At 43.1% G+C, this 27,046-nt stretch overlaps 1 protein-coding gene across 1 annotated transcript; it reads left to right on the top strand.

Annotated features, from left to right (window-relative positions):
• The first annotated feature begins 7,349 nt into the window (after positions 1–7,349).
• LOC106595384 (calcium-regulated heat stable protein 1) lies at positions 7,350–26,757 on the top strand. The gene is made up of 4 exons (XM_082972957.1): positions 7,350–7,608; positions 21,571–21,815; positions 24,460–24,582; positions 26,404–26,757. The coding sequence occupies exons 2-4, from the start codon at positions 21,601–21,603 to the stop codon at positions 26,567–26,569; spliced, it is 504 nt and encodes a 167-aa protein (XP_082829083.1). The 5' UTR covers positions 7,350–7,608; positions 21,571–21,600; the 3' UTR covers positions 26,570–26,757.
• The last annotated feature ends 289 nt before the right edge of the window (positions 26,758–27,046 follow it).

Genomic DNA, 27,046 nt, shown 5'->3' with positions numbered 1-27,046 from the left:
GACTGCCCCACATTGCCCTCCTCAGAATGGAGGCATTCTAGTTTTCCTGAGACCTGCCAGTCTGTCCACATCCAGGGCTCTCTCGCTGCCCAGCCTCACTACAGTCAAAGCTCATGTGGCCCGGAGAGAAGCACTTGAAGCACAGCTGGTGCATCTGACAGTGAGCTTTGGTCCAGTGATTAGTGCTTCCACAGACGGCGCACTCACGCTGACGTTTGTGGAACTGTTTACGGGGCCCTCTGTTCACAGACTGAGTATTGCTGACCAGAGCCTTCTCTAACAAAGTCAAAACCTTCTCTAATGTCTCACCCTCAGATATAGATGGTGCCTGGTCTGGTTCACGGCCACATTGAGAAAAGGATGACACCTTAGGTCTGTTCACAGGACCCACTCCCTCCTGGGGGGAGTCAAAGACGGCAGCCACCTGCTGTGAAAGTTGTGTTCTACATGCTTTACGTTCCCTTAACAGTTCATCCAACTGATTCTGTACCTCACTGGCTGTCCAGTCATGAAGGGCTTTGCTCTTGAACACTTGGGCCAACTCTTTATCAGGACAGTTGCGTACAAACATGACTGCCAACTCTGAGCACTCATTGGGTAGGGTCCTGCCCTCACTCACAAGGTACTGTTTGGCTGCCTCTGCAGCTTTGTTAAGCCTAATCCAGAAATCTATTGGACCCTCATTAGCATATGGTTTGATTGAATAGAAATCAGCTAATGGCATACCTGAGCAGACAGTATCCCCAAAGTGCTGCTTGAGAACACTGAACACCGCCTTAACATCTGTGACAACAGGGTTGTTACGCATCCAGACTTTGGTCACATCCCGTGCCCTCCCCATGAGCCTAGACATCACCTCCCCAACATTCTCAGACCCAGTGTAACCCCTCTTCTCTAGGTAGACTCCCATTAACTCCTCCCACTCCAGGACAGAGTACTTATCTGAGCCATCACCCCTAAAGAAAGGTGGAGGACTAACATCGGACTTCACAACCAGATTCAGCTTGGACGCATCAATAAAGGTTGACCCACACTGCTCAGGCAGGGGAAACTGCTGGGGTTGGTGAGGGGGACAGGCAGGAGCAAGACTTGAAACCCCAGACTGCAGTAAACTCGCTCTGATAGATTCACCTATCTCTGAACCAATCTGCTTAATAATGTCACTAAGCTGACTCGGAGGCGTCCCATTATCACTGAGGACTGTGGATGACGGTACATCAAAAGACAGAGGTGGGATACCCTGGTCAGGTGGAACAAACAGCCTACCCCTCCCAGCGCTTGCAAACTCAGGACTAGCAAATGCTCTACTCCCAGGAGCTGACTGTACAAGTGGTGTAAATGCAAGGACACCCCTCCCTCTACCCACACTAAAATCCCCAGCATAACTAAATTTGTGGACTTGAGAGTCTTCCATGGCTCAACAGAGCACTAAAATACAATGTAATTACTGCAATCAAATACAAAAAAAAATTGCAATAAACAAATTCATCAAAAACATACAAATAAGCACGAATACCTGTATCTAATGAGTATGGTACACTCACATTCACTGTTCACAGTATATATTAGCTTACAGCAAACCATCAACAAATGCGCATGCGCAGGTCGTGCACCTCAGCCACATGCACAGCTCCCGGGGGTCGGCTTGAGCTGACCAGTCGGCAGGTCACGGCACCAGTTTGTAGCGTGGTTCGTTCTGCGTTGTGTACTTTTAATCAGGACACTGCCACAACTGGAATTATGATGGTTGAATCATGTTTATTGGTCCTGCACACAAAGAGACAACACACAATATGTTAGCCCTCGGTGCAGTCACAGCTCTCGGGCACCTTGCTAGCTGAAGGTCCGGCCAAAAGAGCGGGAACTGCACACATACATTCAGTGCCCAACAGCACACTATACAATACAATTAAAATTATATACAACATATTCGGAACAAAATAAAAGACATACCTGCACACGAAGAGACAACACACAATATGTTAGCCCTCGGTGCAGTCACAGCTCTCGGGCACCTGCGTGAGCACATAGCAACTCACTCAAACACGGTCCCAAATACTCCCGAGTTACAATAGGTACCCTAATTAGCGAGCTTGGTGAAAGTTAACATAAATCTTTATAATTGTTCACATTGTAACAAAACATATAATTGCATAACAGCACTTTATGTAACTTTACCACAGTTTTATATTGCCAAATTACGGCGCCAAGGACAACATACCTTGCTAGCTGAAGGTCCGGCCAAAAGAGAACGATAAAAGGGTCCGTAAGTACGGATAACCCGCGATGGACCAAACCAAAATATACAAACTTTTACAATTAGGTGTATTTGCAATATAGATATCAAAAAATGTTTGTACACCGAAAAATAACATTAACTATGCTGCTGTAATTAAATAAAGAAAACACATTGAATTATTATTATTGTTATTAACTTATTAACATCCCCTCTTGACCTGGCCTACTTGAACTGTCCTTGCGTGCAACTTGGTGCATAATCTAGGGGAACAACATCACTCTACTACATTAGGGCATGTTGGAGTGTTTTGTTTGTTAGGGCATGTCTCAGTGTTTTGTTTGTTAGGGCATGTTGGAGTGTTTTGTTTGTTAGGGCATGTCTCAGTGTTTTGTTTGTTAGGGCATGTTGAAGTGTTTTGTTTGTTAGGGCATGTTGGAGTGTTTTGTTTGTTAGGGCATGTCTCAGTGTTTTGTTTGTTAGGGCATGTCTCAGTGTTTTGTTTGTTAGGGCATGTCTGCAGTGTTTTGTTTGTTAGGGCATGTCCCAGTGTTTTGTTTGTTAGGACATGTCTCAGTGTTTTGTTTGTTAGGGCATGTCTGGAGTGTTTTGTTTGTTAGGGCATGTCTCAGTGTTTTGTTTGTTAGGGCATGTTGGAGTGTTTTGTTTGTTAGGGCATGTCTCAGTGTTTTGTTTGTTAGGGCATGTTGAAGTGTTTTGTTTGTTAGGGCATGTTGGAGTGTTTTGTTTGTTAGGGCATGTCTCAGTGTTTTGTTTGTTAGGGCATGTCTCAGTGTTTTGTTTGTTAGGGCATGTTGGAGTGTTTTGTTTGTTAGGGCATGTCCCAGTGTTTTGTTTGTTAGGACATGTCTCAGTGTTTTGTTTGTTAGGGCATGTTGGAGTGTTTTGTTTGTTAGGGCATGTCTCAGTGTTTTGTTTGTTAGGACATGTCTCAGTGTTTTGTTTGTTAGGGCATGTCTCAGTGTTTTGTTTGTTAGGGCATGTTGAAGTGTTTTGTTTGTTAGGGCATGTTGGAGTGTTTTGTTTGTTAGGGCATGTCTCAGTGTTTTGTTTGTTAGGGCATGTCTCAGTGTTTTGTTTGTTAGGGCATGTTGGAGTGTTTTGTTTGTTAGGGCATGTCCCAGTGTTTTGTTTGTTAGGACATGTCTCAGTGTTTTGTTTGTTAGGGCATGTTGGAGTGTTTTGTTTGTTAGGGCATGTCTCAGTGTTTTGTTTGTTAGGACATGTTGGAGTGTTTTGTTTGTTAGGGCATGTCTCAGTGTTTTGTTTGTTAGGGCATGTTGGAGTGTTTTGTTTGTTAGGGCATGTCTCAGTGTTTTGTTTGTTAGGACATGTCTCAGTGTTTTGTTTGTTAGGGCATGTCTCAGTGTTTTGTTTGTTAGGGCATGTCTCAGTGTTTTGTTTGTTAGGGCATGTCTCAGTGTTTTGTTTGTTAGGGCATGTCTCAGTGTTTTGTTTGTTAGGGCATGTCTCAGTGTTTTGTTTGTTAGGGCATGTCTCAGTGTTTTGTTTGTTAGGGCATGTCTCAGTGTTTTGTTTGTTAGGGCATGTCTCAGTGTTTTGTTTGTTAGGGCATGTCTCAGTGTTTTGTTTGTTAGGACATGTCTCAGTGTTTTGTTTGTTAGGGCATGTCTCAGTGTTTTGTTTGTTAGGGCATGTCTCAGTGTTTTGTTTGTTAGGGCATGTCTCAGTGTTTTGTTTGTTAGGACATGTCTCAGTGTTTTGTTTGTTAGGGCATGTCCCAGTGTTTTGTTTGTTAGGGCATGTCTCAGTGTTTTGTTTGTTAGGGCATGTCTCAGTGTTTTGTTTGTTAGGGCATGTCTCAGTGTTTTGTTTGTTAGGGCATGTCTCAGTGTTTTGTTTGTTAGGGCATGTCTCAGTGTTTTGTTTGTTAGGGCATGTCTCAGTGTTTTGTTTGTTAGGGCATGTCTCAGTGTTTTGTTTGTTAGGGCATGTCTCAGTGTTTTGTTTGTTAGGGCATGTCTCAGTGTTTTGTTTGTTAGGGCATGTCTCAGTGTTTTGTTTGTTAGGGCATGTCTCAGTGTTTTGTTTGTTAGGGCATGTCTCAGTGTTTTGTTTGTTAGGGCATGTCTCAGTGTTTTGTTTGTTAGGGCATGTCTCAGTGTTTTGTTTGTTAGGGCATGTCTCAGTGTTTTGTTTGTTAGGGCATGTCTCAGTGTTTTGTTTGTTAGGGCATGTCTCAGTGTTTTGTTTGTTAGGGCATGTCTCAGTGTTTTGTTTGTTAGGGCATGTCTCAGTGTTTTGTTTGTTAGGGCATGTCTCAGTGTTTTGTTTGTTAGGGCATGTCTCAGTGTTTTGTTTGTTAGGGCATGTCTCAGTGTTTTGTTTGTTAGGGCATGTCTCAGTGTTTTGTTTGTTAGGGCATGTCTCAGTGTTTTGTTTGTTAGGGCATGTCGCAGTGTTTTGTTTGTTAGGGCATGTCTCAGTGTTTTGTTTGTTAGGGCATGTCTCAGTGTTTTGTTTGTTAGGGCATGTCTCAGTGTTTTGTTTGTTAGGGCATGTCTCAGTGTTTTGTTTGTTAGGGCATGTCTCAGTGTTTTGTTTGTTAGGGCATGTCTCAGTGTTTTGTTTGTTAGGGCATGTCTCAGTGTTTTGTTTGTTAGGACATGTCTCAGTGTTTTGTTTGTTAGGGCATGTCCCAGTGTTTTGTTTGTTAGGGCATGTCTCAGTGTTTTGTTTGTTAGGGCATGTCTCAGTGTTTTGTTTGTTAGGGCATGTCTCAGTGTTTTGTTTGTTAGGGCATGTCTCAGTGTTTTGTTTGTTAGGGCATGTCTCAGTGTTTTGTTTGTTAGGGCATGTCTCAGTGTTTTGTTTGTTAGGGCATGTCTCAGTGTTTTGTTTGTTAGGGCATGTTGAAGTGTTTTGTTTGTTAGGGCATGTTGGAGTGTTTTGTTTGTTAGGGCATGTCTCAGTGTTTTGTTTGTTAGGGCATGTCTCAGTGTTTTGTTTGTTAGGGCATGTCTCAGTGTTTTGTTTGTTAGGGCATGTTGAAGTGTTTTGTTTGTTAGGGCATGTTGGAGTGTTTTGTTTGTTAGGGCATGTCTTAGTGTTTTGTTTGTTAGGGCATGTTAGTATTTCGTTTGTTAGGGCACGTCTCAGTGTTTTGTTTGTTAGGGCATGTCTCAGTGTTTTGTTTGTTAGGGCATGTCTCAGTGTTTTGTTTGTTAGGGCATGTCTCAGTGTTTTGTTTGTTAGGACATGTCTCAGTGTTTTGTTTGTTAGGGCATGTTGGAGTGTTTTGTTTGTTAGGGCATGTCTCAGTGTTTTGTTTGTTAGGGCATGTTGGAGTGTTTTGTTTGTTAGGGCATGTCTCAGTGTTTTGTTTGTTAGGACATGTCTCAGTGTTTTGTTTGTTAGGGCATGTCTCAGTGTTTTGTTTGTTAGGACATGTCTCAGTGTTTTGTTTGTTAGGGCATGTCTCAGTGTTTTGTTTGTTAGGGCATGTCTCAGTGTTTTGTTTGTTAGGGCATGTCTCAGTGTTTTGTTTGTTAGGGCATGTCTCAGTGTTTTGTTTGTTAGGGCATGTCTCAGTGTTTTGTTTGTTAGGGCATGTCTCAGTGTTTTGTTTGTTAGGGCATGTCTCAGTGTTTTGTTTGTTAGGGCATGTCTCAGTGTTTTGTTTGTTAGGGCATGTCTCAGTGTTTTGTTTGTTAGGGCATGTCTCAGTGTTTTGTTTGTTAGGGCATGTCTCAGTGTTTTGTTTGTTAGGGCATGTCTTAGTGTTTTGTTTGTTAGGGCATGTTAGTATTTCGTTTGTTAGGACACGTTAGTGTTTTGTTTGTTAGGGCATGTCTCAGTGTTTTGTTTGTTAGGGCATGTCTCAGTGTTTTGTTTGTTAGGGCATGTCTCAGTGTTTTGTTTGTTAGGACATGTCTCAGTGTTTTGTTTGTTAGGGCATGTTGGAGTGTTTTGTTTGTTAGGGCATGTCTCAGTGTTTTGTTTGTTAGGGCATGTTGGAGTGTTTTGTTTGTTAGGGCATGTCTCAGTGTTTTGTTTGTTAGGACATGTCTCAGTGTTTTGTTTGTTAGGGCATGTCTCAGTGTTTTGTTTGTTAGGGCATGTCTCAGTGTTTTGTTTGTTAGGGCATGTCTTAGTGTTTTGTTTGTTAGGGCATGTTAGTATTTCGTTTGTTAGGACACGTTAGTGTTTTGTTTGTTAGGGCATGTTAGAGTGTTTTGTACAGATATCATGCTTGCAAACAAATTCTAGAGTTCACAAACCATATTAATATTAGATTGCCTTTTTTTATAAATAATGTCTTGTTACATTTAACAATGTTATGAAGGTTATTTCCTTAGTAGGTGATGTCAGAGGTCAGTATGTGGTGGAAGTGGGTGTTCAGGATGATAGACTAGTAATTACCAGGATTCCCACTTCCCAAAAACGGAAGCAAACGGGATGGAACAGAGAGTGACCTCTGTGAATTTGTCCAATAAAAACTCCTTGTCGTTGCGAGACATTTTTTACTACGGTGTGCACAGGTTAGTCCCTCCCTGTTTTGGCCTGTTGGCTTCTGTTTGGTTTCTAGTGAATACCACCCACTTGAAGCCCACAGGGTAACAGTTTGCCCATTCACCTAATCTTTTTATTTAACTAGGCAAGTCAGTTAAATACAAATATTAGGGGAATGGGCAAACTGTTACCCTAATGGTAGGTTAAAGCTGGGTTTCAGTCCTGGTGAGGGTTTGACCGGGGTAGGCCGTCATTGTAAATAAGAATTTGTTCTTAACTGACTTGCCTAGTTAAATAAAGGTAAAATAAAAATAAAAAATCCAGACGTTGTAAAATCTGGCATGTGTCTGTAATGTAGTGAGACAGGAACTCGACCAATGGCCTGGTAATCTGTTCCTAGATCTGTTGGTAAAGTCAAATCCTTTACTCTAGGCTCATGTTGCGTAAGGTAAAGGTTGACTTTTGCACTTGGAGACAATATTTTGGCGTCCTAACGTGCCGCACGGAGAGCTGGACGATCGATATCGAGTGCTACTGAAGCCATGTATCTCCGTTGTGGGGGTTTAGATTCAGATCCTTTCGGTGAGTTACGGTACTGATTAGTCTACTCCATGATGATGTCATCGGTAGATGGAAGCTAGTGGGTCCTGCCCATCGGGACTCGCACCGAAACGAACGGAGAAACAAACCCAGCTTCACTGCTGTCGTGGACTTCACATGTCCCATCTATTCTCCCAGATAAGTGTTTTGTTGTGAGAAAAGGTTACCAATTGACTGATTCCAATCTCAGACTGTAGGGGGGTAGTTTTATCCATTATCTGCTGCTCGACCTCAAAAGGAAAGTGTTTTTGTTTCCTCCACGGAAAAGTTCAGAAAAGGTGAGTGGTGACGCGCTTCACTTCAAAGCCTTGCGCAAACATGATTGATTCATTAATGCCATTCATATAATGCGTACAGCATTTATATCGTACAGCATTTAGAAACAGTTACGCTGTTAGCCTACATTATTGATGAAAATCAGTGCAGTCGCTCGATACAATCAAAATAACTGTAGTTGGCTATTTTACATAGATTTTTCATAATTAAGTCTAAATCATACCCATTAATGATTGATTAACTGATTTGGATTCAAAACGAAGTGAAGCATATTTTTATTTATTTAAATATGTGTAGTTGTAAATTAGGGCGGGAGTGGGTTGCGTGGGGGCGGGGTAGTTTAGGGGGGCGAATGGGGGGTTGCGTGCGTGTTGGTGGATGCCCTAACAAACAAAACACTAACATGCCCTAACAAACAAAATACTTAAATGTCCTGACTGGTGGAAATCCCAGTTTTCTGCTGTCAATATGAATGGTTCTAGAAGGCTAATGTTCTGTAGACTAGTGTTCTATTGTCAATATGAATGGCTCTAGAAGGCTAGTGTTCTGCTGTCAATATGAATGGTTCTAGAAGGCTAATGTTCTGTAGACTAGTGTTCTATTGTCAATATGAATGGTTCTAGAAGACTAGTGTTCTGCTGTCAATATGAATGGTTCTAGAAGACTAGTGTTCTGCTGTCAATATGAATGGTTCTAGAAGACTAGTGTTCTGCTGTCAATATGAATGGTTCTAGAAGGCTAGTGTTCTGCTGTCAATATGAATGGTTCTAGAAGGCTAGTGTTCTGTAGACTAGTGTTCTATTGTCAATATGAATGGTTCTAGAAGGCTAGTGTTCTGCTGTCAATATGAATGGTTCTAGAAGGCTAATGTTCTGTAGACTAGTGTTCTATTGTCAATATGAATGGTTCTAGAAGACTAGTGTTCTGCTGTCAATATGAATGGTTCTAGAAGGCTAGTGTTCTGCTGTCAATATGAATGGTTCTAGAAGACTAGTGTTCTGCTGTCAATATGAATGGTTCTAGAAGACTAGTGTTCTGCTGTCAATATGAATGGTTCTAGAAGGCAAGTGTTCTGCTGTCAATATGAATGGTTCTAGAAAGCTAGTGTTCTGCTGTCAATATGAATGGTTCTAGAAGGCTAGTGTTCTATTGTCAATATGAATGGTTCTAGAAGGCTAGTGTTCTATTGTCACTGTAGACTAGTGTTCTGCTGTCAATATGAATGGTTCTAGAAGACTAGTGTTCTGTAGACTAGTGTTCTGTAGACTAGTGTTCTGCTGTCAATATGAATGGTTTTAGAAGGCTAGTGTTCTGCTGTCAATATGAATGGTTCTAGAAGGCTAGTGTTCTGTAGACTAGTGTTCTGCTGTCAATATGAATGGTTCTAGAAGACTAGTGTTCTGTAGACTAGTGTTCTGCTGTCAATATTAATGGTTTTAGAAGGCTAGTGTTCTGCTGTCAATATGAATGGTTCTAGAAGACTAGTGTTCTGTAGACTAGTGTTCTGTTGTCAATATGAATGGTTCTAGAAGGCTAGTGTTCTGTAGACTAGTGCTCTGTGCTAATGGTCCCTAGTGGGCAATAAGACGAAAGTAGGAGGGGAGGATAATAGGAGGGGAGAGACAGAGGGGGAGGATAATAGGAGGGGAGAGACAGAGGGGGAGAGACAGAGGGGGAGGATAATAGGAGGGGAGAGACAGAGGGGGAGGATAATAGGAGGGGAGAGACAGAGGGGGAGAGACAGAGGGGGAGGATAATAGGAGGGGAGAGACAGAGGGGGAGGATAATAGGAGGGGAGAGACAGAGGGGGAGAGACAGAGGGGGAGGATAATAGGAGGGGAGAGACAGAGGGGGAGGATAATAGGAGGGGAGAGACAGAGGGGGAGGATAATAGGAGGGGAGAGACAGAGGGGGAGGATAATAGGTGTGAGAGAGGAAATAACTACATAATAGAAGTAGAGGGGGAGGAAATAACTACATAATAGAAGTAGAGGGGGAGGAAAGGTAGAATGAGGAAGAGATATGGGGGTGGAGAAAGATAATAGATGGAGAGGGGAGGGAGTAAAAGTTACAGTGAGGTATAAGGTTAAGGTGGTCTCTACCACTCCGAGGTCTGGGAATGGGGAAGAAGATGTCTCTACCACTCCGAGGTCTGGGAATGGGGAAGAAGATGTCTCTACCACTCCGAGGTCTGGGAATGGGGAAGTAGATGTGTCTCTACCACTCCGAGGTCTGGGAATGGGGAAGTAGATGTGTCTCTACCACTCCGAGGTCTGGGAATGGGGAAGTAGATGTGTCTACCACTCCGAGGTCTGGGAATGGGGAAGTAGATGTCTCTACCACTCCGAGGTCTGGGAATGGGGAAGTAGATGTGTCTCTACCACTCCGAGGTCTGGGAATGGGGAAGTAGATGTGTCTACCACTCCGAGGTCTGGGAATGGGGAAGTAGATGTGTCGTGTCTACCACTCCGAGGTCTGGGAATGGGGAAGTAGATGTGTGTCTCTACCACTCCGAGGTCTGGGAATGGGGAAGTAGATGTGTCTCTACCACTCCGAGGTCTGGGAATGGGGAAGAAGATGTGTGTCTCTACTACTCCGAGGTCTGGGAATGGGGAAGTAGATGTGTCTCTACCACTCCGAGGTCTGGGAATGGGGAAGTAGATGTGTCTCTACCACTCCGAGGTCTGGGAATGGGGAAGTAGATGTGTCTCTACCACTCCGAGGTCTGGGAATGGGGAAGTAGATGTGTCTCTACCACTCCAAGGTCTGGGAATGGGGAAGTAGATGTGTGTGGGGGAAGTTCTAAGTGTCATAGAAATGCTGTACAGTAAATCCTCTGTGTTTGTCCGGGTAAATGTGTACAGTTCTGTTTTGTGCCCTAAATGGCACCCTAATCCCTCCATAGTGACCTACTTTGGACTGGAGCCTTATGGGCCCTGGTCAAGTAGTGTAAAACATAGAGAATAGGCTGCCATTTAGGACACAGTCCTGGGAACCTTGCCTTTGTACAGTATTATGACTGCTCACTCACACTAAGTGTGTGTGTGTGCTGTATTATCAAAACATTTCAGCTGTTTGTGAATGTGATATCAGGAACCATAATGTTTAGAAGGATCTTGACAGAGTAGAAGGGTTGTGTTACTAAAGGTATTGAGTTACAATGTGGACGGATGGGGGGGCAGACAGACAGGCAGACAGAGAGACATGAAGTCAGACAGTCTGAGAGTTAGTGTCTTTTCTGTGTTTTCTTAGAGAGCGCTGTGAGTTGGCTACATCCCTCCAGACTCCCGCTGTGTGTTGTTGAACAGAAAGACACATTAGCTGTTACCTTCTCTGTTGTTGAAGAGGCACAAAGACATGGACACACCTGTTACCCTCTCTGTTGTTGAACAGACACAGACATGGACACATTAGCTGTTACCTTCTCTGTTGTTGAAGAGGCACAAAGACATAGACACACCTGTTAGCCTCTCTGTTGTTGAACAGGCACAAAGACATAGACACATTAGCTGTTAGCCTCTAGCTCCTGTCAGCCTGACGATGGTGTTATGAAACTATTATCTATAGAGATGCATGATATATCGTTATTTACAATGACGGTCCGGACGACGCTGAGCCAATTGTGCGCCGCCCTATGGGACTCCCAATCACGGCCGGATGTGATACAGCCTGGATTTGAACCAGGATCTGTAGTGATGCCTCTTGCACTGAGATGCAGTGCCTTAGACCGCTGCGTCCATGTGTGTGTGTTAAGTATTTAACTGTACTAGAATGCTTAAAAGGCCTCAAAATATTTTTATATCGGCATCGTTTTTTTTGGCAAGGAAAATATATCGGTATCGGCCAAAAATGTCATATTGGTGCATCACTAATTAGCTATTAGCCGCTAACTCAGATCAGTCTGACCCACAAGGGTGTTATGAAACTGTTAGCATTAGCATTGTTAGCTATTAGCCGCTAGCTCAGATCAGTCTGACCCACAGCATTGTAACCCACAATATTTCTGTGTCTCTGTCCCTCCATGCTATAAATCAAATGTAATTTTTTACATGCTTGGTAAACAACAGGTGTAGTCTAGCAGTGAAATGCTTATGGGCCCTTTCCAACAATTCAGAGAGAAAAAAACATGAGGAATAAATACACGGGCTATCAGTACCGAGTCAATGATAACTTGGCTATATGTACATGGGGTATCAGTACCGAGTCAATGATAACTTGGCTATATGTACATGGGGTATCAGTACCGAGTCAATGATAACTTGGCTATATGTACATGGGGTATCAGTACAGAGTCAATGATAACTTGGCTATATGTACATGGGGTACCAGTACAGAGTCAATGATAACTTGGCTATATGTACATGGGGTACCAGTACAGAGTCAATGATAACTTGGCTATATGTACATGGGGTACCAGTACAGAGTCAATGATAACTTGGCTATATGTACATGGGGTACCAGTACAGAGTTCATGATAACTTGGCTATATGTACATGGGGTACCAGTACAGAGTCAATAATAACTTGGCTATATGTACATGGGGTACCAGTACAGAGTCCATGATAACTTGGCTATATGTACATGGGGTAGCAGTACAGAGTCCATGATAACTTGGCTATATGTACATGGGGTAGCAGTACAGAGTCCATGATAACTTGGCTATATGTACATGGGGTAGCAGTACAGAGTCCATGATAACTTGGTTATATACACGGGGTACCAGTACAGAGTCAATGATAACTTGACTATATACATGGGGTACCAGTACTGAGTCCATGATAACTTGGCTATATACACAGGGTACCAGTACAGAGTCAATGATAACTTGGCTATATACACAGGGTACCAGTACTGAGTCCATGATAACTTGGCTATATACATGGGGTACCAGTACTGAGTCAATGATAACTTGGCTATATACACGGGGTACCAGTACTGAGTCAATGATAACTTGGCTATATACATGGGGTACCAGTACTGAGTCAATGATAACTTGGCTATATACATGGGGTACCAGTACTGAGTCCATGATAACTTGGCTATATACATGGGGTACCAGTACTGAGTCCATGATAACTTGGCTATATACATGGGGTACCAGTACTGAGTCAATGATAACTTGGCTATATACATGGGGTACCAGTACTGAGTCCGTGATAACTTGGCTATATACATGGGGTACCAGTACTGAGTCAATGATAACTTGGCTATATACATGGGGTACCAGTACTGAGTCCGTGATAACTTGGCTATATACACGGGGTACCAGTACTGAGTCCGTGATAACTTGGCTATATACACAGGGTACCAGTACTGAGTCAATGTGCAGGGGTACGAGGTAATGGAGGTACATGCACTGACCCCTGAGTCAATGCGTGTTAGCATTACCTTTGGTAGTGATTACAGCTGTGAGTCTATCTGGTTAATTCTCTAAGAGCTTTGCACACCTGGATTGTACAATGTTTGCACATTATTATAAAAACAATTCTTCAAGCTCTGTCAAGTTGGTTGTTGATCATTGCTAGACAGCCATTTTCAAGTCTTGCTCATACATTTTCAAACCGATTTTTAAGTCAAAACTGTAACTAGGCACCTCAGGAACATTCAATATCATCTTGGTAAGCAACTCCAGTGTATATTTGGCCTTGTGTTTTAGGTTACTGTCCTACTGAAAGGTGAATTCATCTCCCATCTCTCTGGAGAAAGCAGACTGAACCAGGTTTTCCTCTAGGATTATGCCTGTGCTTAGCTCTGTTCAGTTTATTTTTGTTCTCAAAATATGAAGTGGTACTCAGTGATGTGTTGTATTGGATTTGCCCCAAACATAACACTTTGTATTCAGGACATTAAGTACAGTTCTTTGCCACATTATTTACAGTTTTACTTTAGTACCTTGTTGTAAACAGGATGCATGTTTTTAAATATTTGTACTCTGAACAGGCTTCCTTTTTTTCACTCTGTCACTTAGGTTAGTATTGTGGAGTAACTACAATGTTGTTGATCCATCCTCAGATTTCTCCTATCACAGCCAATAAACTCTGTAACTGCTTTAAAGTCACCATTGGCCTCATGGTGAAATCCCTGAGTAGTTTTCTTCCTCTCAGGCAACTGAGTTAGGAAGGATGCCTGTATCTTTGAAGTGACTGGGTGTATTGATGCACCATCCAAAGTGTAATTAATAACTTCACCATGTTCAAAGGGGTTTTAAATGTCTTTTTTTTTTGTTGCATGGCAGTGGAAAACCTCCCTGGTCTTTGTGGTTGAATCTGTGTTTGAAATTCACTACTCGACTGAGGGACCTTACAGATAATTGTATATGTGGGGTACAGAGATGAGGTGGTGATTCAAAGATTATGTTAAACACTATTATTGCACACAGACTGAGTCCTTGTAACTTATTATGTGACTTGTTAAGCACATTTTTACTCCTGAACTTATTTAGGCGTTTCCATAACAACGGAGTTGAATACTTATTGACTCAAGACATTTATGCTTATTAATTTGTTAACATTTCTAAAAACGATATTTAACTTTCTCATTATGGGGTATTAAGTGTAGGTCAGTGACACATCTCAAATTTAATCAATTTTGAATTCAGGCTGTAACACACAAACATGTGAGGAAAGTCAAGGGGTGTGAATCATTTCTTGAAGGCTCTGTAACTAGGAATAAAGTGACTAGGCAACAGGATTGATAATAAACAGTAGCAGCAGCATATGTGATGAGTAAAGAAGTGTAGTGCAAAAAGGGTCAATACCAACTATCTACCCAGACGGACTATTTAGCAGCCTTATGGCTTGGTTAAATATTGAACTAACTATTTAGCAGTCTGATGGCTTGGGAGGTAGAAGCTGTTCAGGGTCCTGTTGGTTCCTGACTTGGTGCATCGGTACTGTTTGCCATGCGGTAGCAGAGAGAACAGTCTATGACTTGGGTTGCTGAAGTCTTGGACAATTTTTGGGGCCTTCCTCTGACACGGCCTGGTATAGAGGTCCTAGATGGCAGTCTCAGTCTGACTACTGCTTTACATCTTCTGCTGCTCCTTGCTTCACCCTTTGCAGGAAGAGTAGAACTAAATAGAACAGAAGGACATTTCTCAGTTTAGTTAAAGGTATTTAATCTCCGGTGACTGGGCAAGAAGAGACTTGGGCACTTCCTGATTTGTGTTTTCCAGGAAGCGCCAGTCCTGTTCCTGGTTTCCTCCCTGAGGATGGTGTGGGAAGGAAGGATAGGGGTGGGGAGAAAGAGAAGGGGAGGGGGGACTAGCTGTGTCTCTACCCATGGTGTGTGTGTGTGTGTGTGTGTGTGTGTGTGTGTGTGTGTGTGTGTGTGTGTGTGTGTGTGTGTGTGTGTGTGTGTGTGTGTGTGTGTGGTGTGTGTGTGTGGTGTGTGTGTGTGTGTGTTTTAAGCCTATCCTTAACTATTCAGAGTTAATGCCTAAACTTCACCATAAACACAAAATGTGATGTTTGAGAAACATGGATGAACATCTAATTCTGACGTGAGACTGAGACAGCTGATAGGACAAACACAGACCAGAAAGACTACTACTAGAACCAGCTGATTCTCCTCCATTATGTCAACCTGTTGTTGTGTTCACTACTAGAACCAGCTGATTCTCCTCCATTATGTCAACCTGTTGCTGTGTTCACTACTAGAACCAGCTGAATCTCCTCCGTTATGTCAACCTGTTGTTGTGTTCACTACTAGAACCAGCTGAATCTCCTCCGTTATGTCAACCTGTTGTTGTGTTCACTACTAGAACCAGCTGAATCTCCTCCGTTATGTCAACCTGCTGTGTTCACTACTAGAACCAGCTGAATCTCCTCCGTTATGTCAACCTGTTGCTGTGTTCACTACTAGAACCAGCTGATTCTCCTCCATTATGTCAACCTATTGCTGTGTTCACTACTAGAACCAGCTGAATCTCCTCCGTTATGTCAACCTGCTGTGTTCACTACTAGAACCAGCTGAATCTCCTCCGTTATGTCAACCTGTTGATGTGTTCACTACTAGAACCAGCTGAATCTCCTCCGTTATGTCAACCTGTTGCTGTGTTCACTACTAGAACCAGCTGAATCTCCTCCGTTATGTCAACCTGCTGTGTTCACTACTAGAACCAGCTGAATCTCCTCCATTATGTCAACCTGCTGTGTTCACTACTAGAACCAGCTGAATCTCCTCCATTATATGTCAACCTGTTGCTGTGTTCACTACTAGAACCAGCTGATTCTCCTCCATTATGTCAACCTGTTGCTGTGTTCACTACTAGAACCAGCTGAATCTCCTCCGTTATGTCAACCTGCTGTGTTCACTACTAGAACCAGCTGAATCTCCTCCGTTATGTCAACCTGTTGCTGTGTTCACTACTAGAACCAGCTGAATCTCCTCCATTATGTCAACCTGTTGATGTGTTCACTACTAGAACCAGCTGAATCTCCTCCGTTATGTCAACCTGTTGCTGTGTTCACTACTAGAACCAGCTGAATCTCCTCCGTTATGTCAACCTGTTGCTGTGTTCACTACTAGAACCAGCTGAATCTCCTCCATTATGTCAACCTGTTGCTGTGTTCACTACTAGAACCAGCTGAATCTCCTCCGTTATGTCAACCTGCTGTGTTCACTACTAGAACCAGCTGAATCTCCTCCGTTATGTCAACCTGGCTGTGTTCACTACTAGAACCAGCTGAATCTCCTCCGTTATGTCAACCTGCTGTGTTCACTACTAGAACCAGCTGAATCTCCTCCGTTATGTCAACCTGTTGTTGTGTTCACTACTAGAACCAGCTGAATCTCCTCCGTTATGTCAACCTGTTGCAGTGTTCACTACTAGAACCAGCTGAATCTCCTCCGTTATGTCAACCTGCTGTGTTCACTACTAGAACCAGCTGAATCTCCTCCGTTATGTCAACCTGTTGCTGTGATTGGCCACAGCCAGTTACTTTGAAGAAAATAGGAACATTCTCTCTGAAGGTCACCAACGTTTCAGCAGCTTCATCATCATGTAAATAGCCCATCCAACCAACTACCTACCTCATCCTCATATTTTTTATCTTTTTTTTTCTGCTTTTTTGCACACCAGTATTTCTACCAGTATTTCTACCAGTATTTCTACCAGTATTTCTACTTGCACATCCTCATCTGCACATCTCACTCCAGTGTTAATTGCTAAATTGTAATTAATACGCTACTATGGCCTATTTATTGCCTTACCTTCTTACTTCATTTGCACACTGTATATAGATTTTCTGTATTCAGATTTTCTACAAACGTACAGTCAATGTACAGTGTTATTGACTGTACGTTTGTTTGTGTAACTCTGTGTTGTTTGTGTCACACTGCTTTGCTTTATCTTGGCCAGGTCGCAGTTGTAAATGAGAACTTGTTCTCAACTGGCCTACCTGGTTAAATAAAGCTGAAAAAAATCAAGCTGTAAAACAACTGAGATGTAGTGTCCTGCTGGTTAGTGTCTACACTATTAAACAGTGATTCACTGGTAAGGACTATATTTCATCTGTAGTGTCCTGCTGGTTAGTGTCCACACTATTAAACAGTGATTCACCGGTACAGACTATAATTCACCTGTAGTGTCCTGCTGGTTAGTGTCCACACTATTAAACAGTGATTCACTGGTACAGACTATAATTCAGCTGTCGTGTCCTACTGGTTAGTGTCTACACTATTAAACAGTGATTCACCGGTACAGACTATAATTCAGCTACTCAAGTGGAAACACTGCATCTAGAATCATGGAGGATAACTCAACGTGTTGACTTGTTTCCATTGTGGACACACTACATAGTGTCAACTCCAAGAGGTTTAACTGTGTCTGATCCTATACAGACATGAGGGAAGGGACAGTGATGATAATCACCGTGATGGTGTATTTATGTATGTTATGGTAGCAGTACTGCTAAACCTGTCTGACTGGTAATATTGATGGAGGTTATTCAAAAACCAAAAATATAGGCCACACACACACAGAGATGTAGAGATCAGCATTGGTCTCTGGTGGAATATTCCATGGGTCTGATCGCTACTGAAACCAGTGTGTGTGTGTGTGTGTGTGTGTGTGTGTGTGTATGTGTGTGTGTAAAATAGCCACACATGTCAACCAGATGGACACAATGGAACTATCTCAATTGCAGCCAGAGGAGGAGGGTCAGTTTATACAGGGAATGTATCCAAAATGGTACCCTATTCCCTGTGGAGGGAACCCTATAGCACCCTCTTCCCTGTGGAGGGAACCCTATAGCACCCTCTTCCGTATTGGCCCTGGTCAAAAGTAGTGCACTACATAAGTGATTCCTCAAAAAACCTAGTCCCCAAAAAATAGTTTGGGGGTTTTCAGGAAACGTAAACCATAGAATAGTCCTTTGGCGGAAAGATTGTTGACATATTTGGCGTTTGTATCTAAAAGCACAATGGAGAAATAATTAAGCAAAGTTAGCATATATATGCCTTTTTGGCCTTACACAGGCTTCCTTTAAGACTCCATAGTGCTTCATCTATAGAGGCTACAGGCCTGCTTTAAGACTCCATAGTGCTTCATCTGTAGAGGCTACAAAGCAACATTGGTGTCACATGAAGCTTTACTGCTTGCTCTTGAGCAAGTGAATTTTCCCCAGTGTCTGGTGGAAAGCAGACTGAACCAGGATTTTCTCTAGGATTTTGCCTCTATTCTGTTCATTTTTGTCCTAAAAGACTCCCTAGTCCTTGCTGATGACAAGCATACCCATAACATTATGCCACCACCACCATGCATGAAAATATGAAGAGTGGTACTCAGTGATGAGTTGTGTTGGATTTGCCCCAAACGACGCTTTCTTTTCAGGACATAAAGTTAATTTATTTTCCATACTGTTTTAATGTCACCGTTGGCTTCATGGTGAAACTGACGGGTTTCCTTTCTCTCTGGCAACTGAGTTGTAGTGACTGGGTGTATTGATACACCATCCAAAGTGTAATTAATAACTTCACCATGCTCAAAGGGATGTTCAATGTCTGTTTGTTTTTTTACCCATCGACCAATAGGTGCCCTTCTTTACGAGGCATTGGAAAACCTCCATGGTCTTTGTGGTTGAATCTGTGTATGAAATTCACTGCTCGACTGAGGGTCCTTACAGATAAATGTATGTGTGGGGTACATAGATGTGGTCATTAAACACTGTTATTGCACACAGTGACTCCATGCAACTTATTATATGACTTGTTAAGGACATTTTTACTCTTTAACTTTAGGCTTGCCATAACAAAGGGGTTGAATACTTATTGACTCAAAACATTTTTAAATAATTTGTAAACATTTCTAAAAACATTATTTAACTTTAACATGATCGGGTATTGTGTGTAGGCCAGTGACACAAAATCTGAATTGAATCAATTTTAAATTCCGGTAGAATTTGGTAGAGCATAGCTCGGTTGGTAGAGTATGACTCTTGCAACACCAGGATAGTGGGTTCAATCCCAGGGACCACCCATATGGTAAATGTTGGCACGCATGACTAAGTTGCTTTGGATAAAAGCGTTTGCTGAATGACATACAGTTGGAGTTGGAAGTTTACATACACCTTCGCCAAATACATTTAAACTCAGTATTTCACAATTCCTGACATTTAATCCTAGTAAAAATTCCCTGTCTTTGGTCAGTTAGAGTCACCATTTTTATTTTAAGAATGTGAAATGTCAGAATAATAGTAGAGGGAATTATTTATTTCAGCTTTTAATTTTTTCATCACATTCCTAGTGGGTCAGAAGTTTACACACTCAATTTGTATTTGGTAGCATTGCCTTTAAATTGTTTAACTTGGGTCAAACGTTTCGGATAGCCTTCCACAAGCTTCCCACAATAAGTTGGGTGAATTTTGGCCCATTCCTCCTGACAGAGCTGGTTTAACTGAGTCAGGTTTGTAGGCCTCCCTGCTCGCACACGCTTTTTCAGTTTTGCCCACAAATGTTCTATAGGATTGAGGTCAGGGCTTTGTGAAGTCCACTCCAATACCTTGATTTTGTTGTCCTTAAGCCATTTTCCCACAACTTTGGAAGTATCCTTGGGGTCATTGTCCATTTGGCAGACCCATTTGCGACCAAGCTTTAACTTCCTGATTGATGTCTTGAGATGTTGCTTCAATATATCCACATAATTTTCTTGCCTCATCTATTTTGTGAGGTGCACCAGTCCCTCCTGCAGCAAAGCACCCCCACAACATGATGCTGCCACCCCCGTGCTTCACGGTTGGGATGGTGTTCTTCGGCTTGCAAGCCTCCCCCTTTTTCCTACAAACATAACGATGGTCATTTTGGCCAAACAGTTCTATTTTGGATTCATCAGACCAGAGGACACTAATCCAAAAAGTATGATCTTTGTCCCCATGTGCAGTTGCAAACCGTAGTCTGGCTTTTTTATGGCGGTTTTGGAATAGTGGCTTCTTCCTTGCTGAGTGACCTTTCAGGTTATGTTGATATAGGACTCGTTTTACTGTGGATATAGATACTTTTGTACCTGTTTCCTCCAGCATCTTCACAAGGTCCTTTGCGTTTTGTTCTCGGATTGATTTGCACTTTTCGCACCAAAGTACGTTAATCTCTAGGAGACAGAACGCGTCTCCTTCCTGAGCGGTATGACGGCTGCGTGGTCCCAAACTATTGTTTGTACAGATGAATGTGGTACCTTCAGGCATTTGGAAATTGCTCCCAAGGATGAACCAGACTTGTGGAGGTCTAGAATTGTTTTCTGATGTCTTGGCTGATTTCTTTAGATTTTCCAATGATGTCAAGCAAAGAGGCACTGAGTTTGAAGGTAGGCCTTGAAATACATCCACAGGTACACCTCCAATTGACTCAAATTATGTCAATTAGCCTATCAGAAGCTTCTAAAGCCATGACATTTTCTGCAATTTTCCAAGCTGTTTAAAGGCACAGTCAACTTAGTGTATGTAAGCTTCTGGCCAACTGGAATTGTGATACAGTGAATTATAAGTGAAATAATCTGTCTTTAAACTATTGTTGGAAAAATGACTTGTGTCATGCACAAAGTAGATGTCCTAACTGACTTGCCAAAACTATAGTTTGTTAACAAGAAATTTGTGATGGGGTTGAAAAACAAGTTTTATTGACTCCAACCTAAGTGTATGTAAACTTCAGACTTCAACTGTATATATAAAATGTGTTCTACACATTTCTATCTGAATGGTCTGTAATGTTAAACCCTCCTGAACAGGCCCCATGGGCTAGAACCTGGCAGCTCTTTGATTGGTGTTGCCATGGTGAAGAGGATTCTTAATGTCCTAGGAGGACACTGATTGGACAGCCAGGGTTTGAGTGGGTGTGTTTGTGTGTCTGCAGTCAGGCTTGTGCCTATGTAGCTGATGGACAGTTTTCAGTGTGAGTCTAATAGAGTGGAAATAGCCTGGTCCCAGATCTACTGATCTATCATAGTAGAGTGGAAATAGCCTGGTCCCAGATCTACTGGTCTATCATAGTAGAGTGGAATTAGCCTGGTCCCAGATCTACTGATCTATCATAGTAGAGTGGAATTAGCCTGGTCCCAGATCTACTGATCTATCATAGTAGAGAGGAAATAGCCTAGTCACGTCCCAGTTCTGTTTGTGCATCATGCTAATACGTCTTGTCATGTCTAACAGTGGCATAATGGCACAAACAGACTGGTACCCAGGCTAGGGAAGAAATGACAGACCAAATACATTTCCGAGACAGTGGAACAGGAAATGAAAGTGGAAGAGTTTGGAGGGAAGGACAAAAATGATCCACCCCTCCCTCCCTCTTATCTCTTAGTATTCTCTGTAGTTACGACATCCACCTCTCCTGTCTATTGTAAACTGTTTAGAGGGCTATTTGGAACTGTGATGTTATTATCAGGTCTATTAGTATAACAACTAAAATGGGTTTCTCCTCCCTTTCTCTCCTCTCCTGTCTGCCTCTTTCTGTCCGTCTGTCTACTCTAGGTGGTTGTCACGACTGCCCTTCCTCCCACAATGTCTTCTGAAACAAAGCCCATCCAGGGGTCAGTATCCCCATGCTCTACGACCCCTCCCCTGACCTCCAGGTCCCCTGGCTCCCCGGTCTCTCCGGTGTCCCCTGGGTCCCTGTGCCCGCCAGCCTCCCGGCACCGAGACCGTTCCCCCTCCCCCATGAGAGGTTACCTCATACCCAGCCCCCTGCCAACCAGACGTACTAGGACCTGCTCCGCGTGAGTACATACACACACACACACACCACACACACACACACACACACACACACACACACACACACACACACACACACCCAGTTAGTGTTATAATTCAATAGTTATGAAACTGCTTAACTCATTATGTCTAGGAGTCCTAGCTACATGGTCTGTAACCTGACACATTATGTCTAGGAGTCCTAGTCCTAGCTACATGGTCTGTAACCTGACTCATTATGTCTAGGGGTCCTAGCTACATGGTCTGTAACCTGACTCATTATGTCTAGGAGTCCTAGTCCTAGCTACATGGTCTGTAACCTGACTCATTATGTCTAGGGGTCCTAGTTACATGGTCTGTAACCTGACTCATTATGTCTAGGGGTCCTAGCTACATGGTCTGTAACCTGACTCATTATGTCTAGGGGTCCTAGTCCTAGCTACATGGTCTGTAACCTGACTCATTATGTCTAGGAGTCCTAGCTACATGGTTTGTAACCTGACTCATTATGTCTAGGAGTCCTAGTTACATGGTCTGTAACCTGACTCATTATGTCTAGGGGTCCTAGCTACATGGTCTGTAACATGACACATTATGTCTAGGAGTCCTAGTCCTAGCTACATGGTCTGTAACCTGACTCATTATGTCTAGGAGTCCTAGCTACATGGTCTGTAACCTGACTCATGTCTAGGGGTCCTAGCTACATGGTCTGTAACCTGACTCATTATGTCTAGGGTCCTAGCTACATGGTCTGTAACCTGACTCATTATGTCTAGGGGTCCTAGCTACATGGTCTGTAACCTGACTCATTATGTCTAGGAGTCGTAGCTACATGGTCTGTAACCTGACTCATTATGTCTAGGAGTCCTAGTCCTAGCTACATGGTCTGTAACCTGACTCATTATGTCTAGGAGTCCTAGCTACATGGTCTGTAACCTGACTCATTATGTCTAGGAGTCCTAGCTACATGGTCTGTAACCTGACTCATTATGTCTAGGGGTCCTAGTTACATGGTCTGTAATCTGATTGGATGTGTGCATTAATATGAGAAGTAAGCGTATGTGACCAGGTGTTGACTGCATTTACCCAGGAGACACCTTACCTTGGTCCAGGACCAGCTCTGTCTCTCTTGACCTCATGGTCGGTCAGTCCAAGAGGATTATTATTGGTTCAGATGGTGAGGAAACATTAAAATGGATAAAAAGGAAACATACCAAAGGCCCAAACTAAAGACCAAACCAAAGGCCTCAAGGCCACCAAAGTAAACCTCCAGCCTCAGGGTTTTTCCAGCTGGGACACCGACTGATATTCACCTTAATTGGCAACACCTGATGTGCTTATCAAGGCTTAGCTCAGCACCTAGACCCGGTTGCTGCTGCCACCTGGGGAATGGAGTGTGGAAGTGTATCCTGGCAGTGGCAATGTGTTGACTAACTGTTTGCCAACACTACCCCCCACCCCATATCGTAACACTGTGCAGCGTATCGTAACACTGTGCAGCGTATCGTAACGCTGTGCAGCGTATCGTAACGCTGTGCAGCGCACCGTAACGCTGTGCCCCGCACCGTAACGCTGTGCCCCGCACCGTAACGCTGTGCCCCGCACCGTAACGCTGTGCCCCGCACCGTAACGCTGCGCCCCGCACCGTAACGCTGAAGTGGTACCTCAATTAAAAGTTGTGATCTTTATGCCTCAACTTCTGTCATTGCACCACACTATCACAAGGGGGAGTTAGAACGCTGATATGTCACTCGTCTAAACTGTGGCACAAATTGGGGGATTTTTCACACCAAGCTCAGCTATTTACACTATCCTTTTGTAAATGAATGGAGGTGGGAATGTTTCAGTCTGAGAGTCTCTCTCCTCTGGCGCTAGAGTCCTGCATCAGGCAAAACAACATTTAGCTGGCGGGTTGGTCCCAGAATTGAGAGAGAGAGAGAACATGGGTCAATACAATGGCTCAATTACACTTGACATGTGGACTGATGATTTTAGAAAAATAGACATGGTGTCCTTTTGGTTTCTCTCCCTCTAAAAACAGAAATAAACCATTCTAAATAACAAACTGTCTTTATTTACCACAGTGTGAGAGTGACAGCCCCTCTATAGAAAGTGAGTTTCTGAAACACGGAGTCCTTCTTTACTGATGAGAAGAAGAAACTGAATGAAAGAAAGTACAGCGAGGATAGGGAGGGGAAAAAGATTGCCCATATTTTCAAGACCTGAGCTAGTTCATTTATATAATTAATGAAATGTACTAGTTTATTTAGGCAATTTAATATTAATCTAGGTTTGGCCTATTTAGTAGGCTATTTACAGCAAAATCTATATTTGTCAGCATAAAGCTGTGACTCACTCATTTCTGGCTTTGGATCAAAATAAATAAGTACCAACATTCTTTCTGTTTTAACTTGGTCAAAACATTTCTTTATTGAAGACTAATCTGCTCATATTGTTTGTGTTCAATTATTTGTGACGTTGTTGTGGTTACAATGAAGAATGGAAACAAAATATATCAAATCTTATTCACACTGAATAATTAGATGAGTGTTGCAAGCTTGTCATTGTTCCTTTTTTTAAATGTTGCCTGCCTTTTATTGTGTGTGTGTGTGTGTGTGTGTGTGTGTGTGTGTGTGTGTGTGTGTGTGTGTGTGTGCGCGCGTGTAGGGCGGAGCGTGCAGCGGAGGGTCCTTCGTTCAGCGGCGTATGTAAGTGTTTCTCTCGGACAAAAGGACACGGCTTCATCACACCAGCCGACGGAGGCAGCGACATCTTTGTCCACATCTCAGAGTGAGTTTGTGGGTCACAGCCTCAACACACATTAAAAAAATAATAGCAGCTCCCACTCACCCAGTGATGAGGACGGTGACGAGGGGTACGGTCTGCAGTTCACTGTGTGTCCTTCCACCTTTTATCGTGGCGTCATTGGTCCCTGAGGTCCTAGTGCCCGTCTTTAGAGAGGAGATTCTCTCTCCTTCAAAAGCAGGCTATTCGAGTGGTCGACCGTATCAGAAGTGGGTACAGCCGGTACTTTTAGTCCCCAAGAGCAATGGAACGTAGCGTCCCGTCCTGAACCTCAAGGTAGCAAGTTCAAAATGCTCACACTCTGCCGCCGCCGGCTACTGCAGTCGGTGCCTCCCAGCAGTTGGTTCAAGTCCATTCATCTGAAGGATTTCTATTATTTTCAATGTGCTATACATCCTCCCCATCTCCCAATCATCCTTCTCTATGGTAGTGGAGGCGGTGCCAGGGGATCAGAGTATTGGCCTATCAGGGTCATTGGCTGGTCGTAGCGGAGTCGAGAGAACAAGTGGAGCTCCACGCTGGTTTCCCATAGTCAGTCTCTGAGTTCATAGTGAATCTCTGGGGTTCGTGGTGAATAACAAGAAAAGTTGTTTGTCTCCGGCTCAGTGGATTCAGTTTCTGGGTCTGGTTTTGGACTTGCTTCTGAATCATTTGTTTTTGTCCCAACAGAGGAGGGTCGCATTGCAGCTTTGTAATTGCAAACTGTCTGGAACAGTTTCAGCTGGGGCACTCTTTTAGACTTGTGCATGCGGTTATTGTGTCTGATGGTCTCTATGATAGCTGTGGTGCCTCTGGGACTTCTGTTAATCATACCTGCTGGCCTTGTACGAGTCGCGTTGGGATAGGTCATCGGGGTTCGTTCTGTTGACATTGAATGCTGCAGTATGGGCTCTCAGCATGGCAGGGATTTCTCCGTTCATCCAATGTTTTTGGTTGGTTTATGTCCGGATTGTTATTTTGTAGGTACATCATCATCAACACATTTCCTAATGAAGTCTGTGACTGACGATGTATATTCCTCAATGTTGATGGATGAGTCTTTAAACATATTCCACTCAGTATTCTCAAAACATTCCTGCAGCATTGAGTCTGCCTCTGTCCAGCTCCTCACTGTTCTCTGTGTTGGTGGCTCCCTCTTGAGTTGCAGCTTGGAGGAGGGGAGTAGGAACAGAGAGCCATGATCTGATTGGACGAAGTGAGGGCAGGAGATGGTTATTTACGAGTCACTGAATGTACAAAACATTATGGACACCTTCCTAATATTGAGTTGCCCTTTGTTCAAGGCACAAAAAAATGTTCTTGCCCATTCACCATTTTTTTCAAAAATGTTTATTTTTAATTGAACCTTTATTTAACTAGGCAAGTCAGTTAAGAACAAATTCATATTTACAATGACGGCCTACTGGGGAACAGTGGGTTAACTGCCTTGTTCAGGGGCAGAACAACAGATTTTAATTTTCTTATTTTTTTATGTGTGCCTTTTGAATAGCACACATACACAATCCATGTCTCAATTGTCGCAAGGTTTAAAAACACTTCTTTACCCTGTCTCCTCCCCTTCATCTATACTAATTGAAGTGGATTTAACAAGTGACATCAATAAGGGATCATATCTTTCACTGGATTCACCTGGTCAGTCTGTCATGGAAAGAACAAGTGTCCATAATGTGTTGTACACTCAGTGTATGTTTGTGGTCTGGCAAGTTGTGTACATGTGGTTCTAGGAGAGAAGACAGTTGGAAAAGAGAAAACTGATAAAGATGAGCATGCATTCTCATCTCTCACTCATCCCTCCTCCCTCTACAGTATCGAGGGGGAATACGTGCCAATGGAAGGAGATGAGGTGAGCTATAAGGTGTGCTCCATCCCTCCCAAGTACCAGAAGGTCCAGGCGGTGGATGTCACCATCACCCACCTCAACCCAGGATCGAAGCACGAGACCTGGGGTGGGGCGCTGCTCAGCTCCCCCTGAGTCCCGGAGGTTTCTGGAGGGGAGAAATGTCAACAGGGAAAGGGTCCCCTTCTTTTTAGTTTTTCTGAAGGGACATATGGGTTAAAGCTTGTTGTGGGAGGAAATGGAAAGGTTGGTATTTGAATGGGGAAGATATGTATCATTAGATGGGAAGGTTAATCAAATAAAACTGCATCACTTCAACAATACATGGTTCTCTAGTTTTTATTCATGGTTTGAACTAATATCACTGAGATCTCCTGTTCAATTGGATTCAATTCCATAGTGCCTGCCGACCGATGCACCATTTCAAGCATCTGCAGTGTTGTAGAGTTAATGCAGTCTCTACAAACATGGTAACATTGCCTTTTAAAAGCCGCATCGTCGACAACACCTGATCAGATTGAATCTCGGCCTATTTGTGAGTGTGACTGTTGAATATAACAGAATGAGAGGGTTCTGTTGTGAATGGGAGGTGTGTTTTCAAATGGGAGGTGT

Source organism: Salmo salar, chromosome 03 (assembly GCF_965601325.2).
Source record: "Salmo salar chromosome 03, fSalSal1, whole genome shotgun sequence".
In the NCBI taxonomy this organism is placed as follows: Eukaryota; Metazoa; Chordata; class Actinopteri; order Salmoniformes; family Salmonidae; genus Salmo; species Salmo salar.
Note: the sequence above shows the minus strand (reverse complement) of the source record. Positions and strands in the feature narration are given on the sequence as shown.